The 2808-nt window shown below is 37.7% G+C and overlaps 1 protein-coding gene across 1 annotated transcript; it reads right to left on the bottom strand.

Annotated features, from left to right (window-relative positions):
- Positions 1-1653: 1653 nt before the first annotated feature.
- On the bottom strand, positions 1654-2352 carry LOC107958987 (uncharacterized). The gene is made up of 2 exons (XM_016894933.1): positions 2275-2352; positions 1654-2217 (listed from the first exon to the last, which is right to left on the bottom strand). Exons 1-2 carry the CDS (start codon positions 2350-2352, stop codon positions 1654-1656), a joined length of 642 nt encoding a protein of 213 aa, XP_016750422.1.
- Positions 2353-2808: the final 456 nt, after the last annotated feature.

The following is a 2808-nucleotide window of genomic DNA, read 5'->3' as shown; positions in this document are numbered from 1 at the left end:
GTTACTAACTTAGAAATCGCGTACCTTTTTTTCAAAAATAATTGAAGCAGTGACATACAAAGATTCACCATTTAAACCTTCAAAGCCCTAGTTATCTTTACGGATATTAATACTGTTCCTATCTCCAACTTTCCGGCCAAAACCATTTTCAATGGCTTTAGCTACTGTAACGATGCTAGTCTAGGTGTATGATGATTTGTCCACTTTTTTAAGATGGAAGAGGTCACCATTAGGGAAATATTTCGAGCTAAGCACATGATAACACAACATATCTTTAATGGTGAGGAGCCTCTAAACTTGTCTGCCAATGAGAGCCAATTTAAAAAGACGTAGGTCTTTAAAGCCAAGTCCTCTTATGCCCTTGGGAAGACAAACTTTGTCTCATGCAAGTATTGCCCAGCCTCTACCTTTTTCTTTGCATGCCCACCATAGTTGACATATTTTAGATTGCATCTCCTCTAAGGTAGCTCTAGGAGCAAGGAAAATAGATAGTGCGTAAGTCAGAAGTGATTAAAGAATAGAATTTATAAATATTTCTTTACCACCGTAAGAAAGAAGCCTCTTGGACTAGCTATTTTTCCTGCAAGAAAAACGGTTAAAGATATTATGAAAAGCCAACGATTTCTTTTTTCCGACAGGGATGGGTAATCTAAGGTAGTTTTCCAAGTTATTGACCACTCTTATTTGGAGCAAATCACCATAAAGCTGACATTGGTCCATGGGTGTATTCGAGATAAAAAAACACCATTGATTTGTCAAGATTTATTTTTTGTCCCAAAACTTGCGCAAACTCCCTAAGGATTTTCATAAAGGCTTTGACTTCACTTGTTTTGTTCCTAATAAAGAGAAGGGCATCATCGGCAAAAAAACAAATGGTTAATACAATGGCCATTTTGACTAGCCTTAATGCCACGAATATTACCATCACTTTGTGCATGTAAAAGCATTCTTGAGAAAGCCTCTATGCAAAATAAAAAGAGATAAGGGGAAAATAGGTCCCCTTGTCGAAGACCCCTCTTAGGAGCAATAACCTCCGAGAGAACCATATTACATTTAACCACGTATCTCACTGACCGAACACAACGTATGATTTTATCAACCTAAGCATCCTTAAATCCCAAATTCTTCATAACTTTCTTGAGAAAATTCCACTCGATGTAGTCATAAGCCTTGCTCATGTTGATCTTTATTACAAAGCCTTTGTTCAGGCCATTTTTCGAGATCTATAAATAGTGCATCAGCTCGTGAGCAATAAGAATGTTGTCATGAATCATGCAACCCGGGATGAAGGCACTTTGATTCTGACTAATGCAAGGGGGGAAAGGGAACCTTTAGGCAGTTTGCTAATACCTTGGAAATGACTTTGTAGATCACCCTGCACAAACTAATAGTTCGAAAATTAGTCATGTCATTAGGGTCCTTAATCTTAGTGATAAGGACGATCATGGTATCGTTAAGACAAGAAATGTCCTTGTTACCATCTAAAATATCATGGAAAAAATTAAGAACATCTTTACCCACCACCTCACAATTCTCTTTAAAGAAAATACCCAAAAGACCGTCAATCCCAAGAGCTTTTTCGAGATCCATTTGATTGAAGGCTTCAAGAATCTCATCATTCGTAAATTGCCTAGCAAATATGCTGCTAACATCCTAAGTCACGCTCCTTTGAATGTAACTCAAGTTAAAGTCATCATGAGAGGAAGCTTCCGACTTAAAGAGATTATGAAAATAGTCCCAAGCAACCTTACATATATCATTTGTATCATTCACCCAAATAACATTAGAATCCTTTAACCTTTCAATTTTATTCTTCTTAAGTCTGCTAGTGGCCTGAACGTGAAAAAAACATGTATTTCTATCCTCCTCTTTAAGCCATTTAATACGCGATCTTTGTGCCCAATAGCTCTCCTCTTCGGCATAAAGATGCCCCAGCTTAAGACGAGCAATTTTCAACATGTCAGCATTAGACTCCTCATAAAGGCCATCAATAAGCTTTTTGATCCTTGCAACCAGCTTTCGAATACTATTTTTCATCCTTCTGTACCGACCATGTTGCCACGGGTCAAGCTCCTCATGCACCTTCTTAAGTTTCTCAATAATGTTTGTATCATTACTGCTCCAAGCTTTCTTAATAATATCTTTGGCTTCTTTCTCTTTCGCCCAGCACGTATCAAATTTAAAGAAAAGTCTCGAGTCTTTGAAATCCTCTTTAGGCTTTCAACCCATAGTATCCATCAAAATAGCATCGTGATCAGAGTTTGCTAGTCTCACCAGATTTGTCGTAAGGAAGGGGAGATTATCAATAGTATTAGCAGAGATTAAGAATCTATCCAACCTCTCTTTTACCATGTTATTACCATCACGATTATTAACCCACGTGAACTAGTCCTTGTCAGTTTTCATGTCAACAAGAGTCAGCTCCTCCATCACATCTCTAAACTCATCCATGGTCACCCTAGATTTCCTATGACCCCCTTCTTTTTCAGCATCATTGATGATGGCATTAAAGTTGCCACCCACAATCCAATCCTCCTTAACCGAGCTTCCCATCATTCTAAGGATATCCCAAGACCAACTTCTCAAATTTGGATTAGCATGACCATAAAAACCCTTGAACTTAAGGCTATTTTGACTCTCCAATCGAATAAGTGAATCAATATCGTGACTAGAGTAGTTTTGTATAGACACATCAACACCATCTTTTCACAGCCAAGCAACCAGACAACCTATTACGAACAAGTCTAAAATTGTTAGAATGCAATTTTGTTTCACATAAAAAGCAACATCAGGGTTATTTGCAACGAT

The sequence above is a fragment of the Gossypium hirsutum genome, chromosome A11, assembly GCF_007990345.1.
Source record: "Gossypium hirsutum isolate 1008001.06 chromosome A11, Gossypium_hirsutum_v2.1, whole genome shotgun sequence".
Taxonomy (NCBI): domain Eukaryota; kingdom Viridiplantae; phylum Streptophyta; class Magnoliopsida; order Malvales; family Malvaceae; genus Gossypium; species Gossypium hirsutum.
The sequence above is the reverse complement of the archived record's forward strand: the minus strand, read 5'-3'. Positions and strand labels throughout refer to the sequence as shown.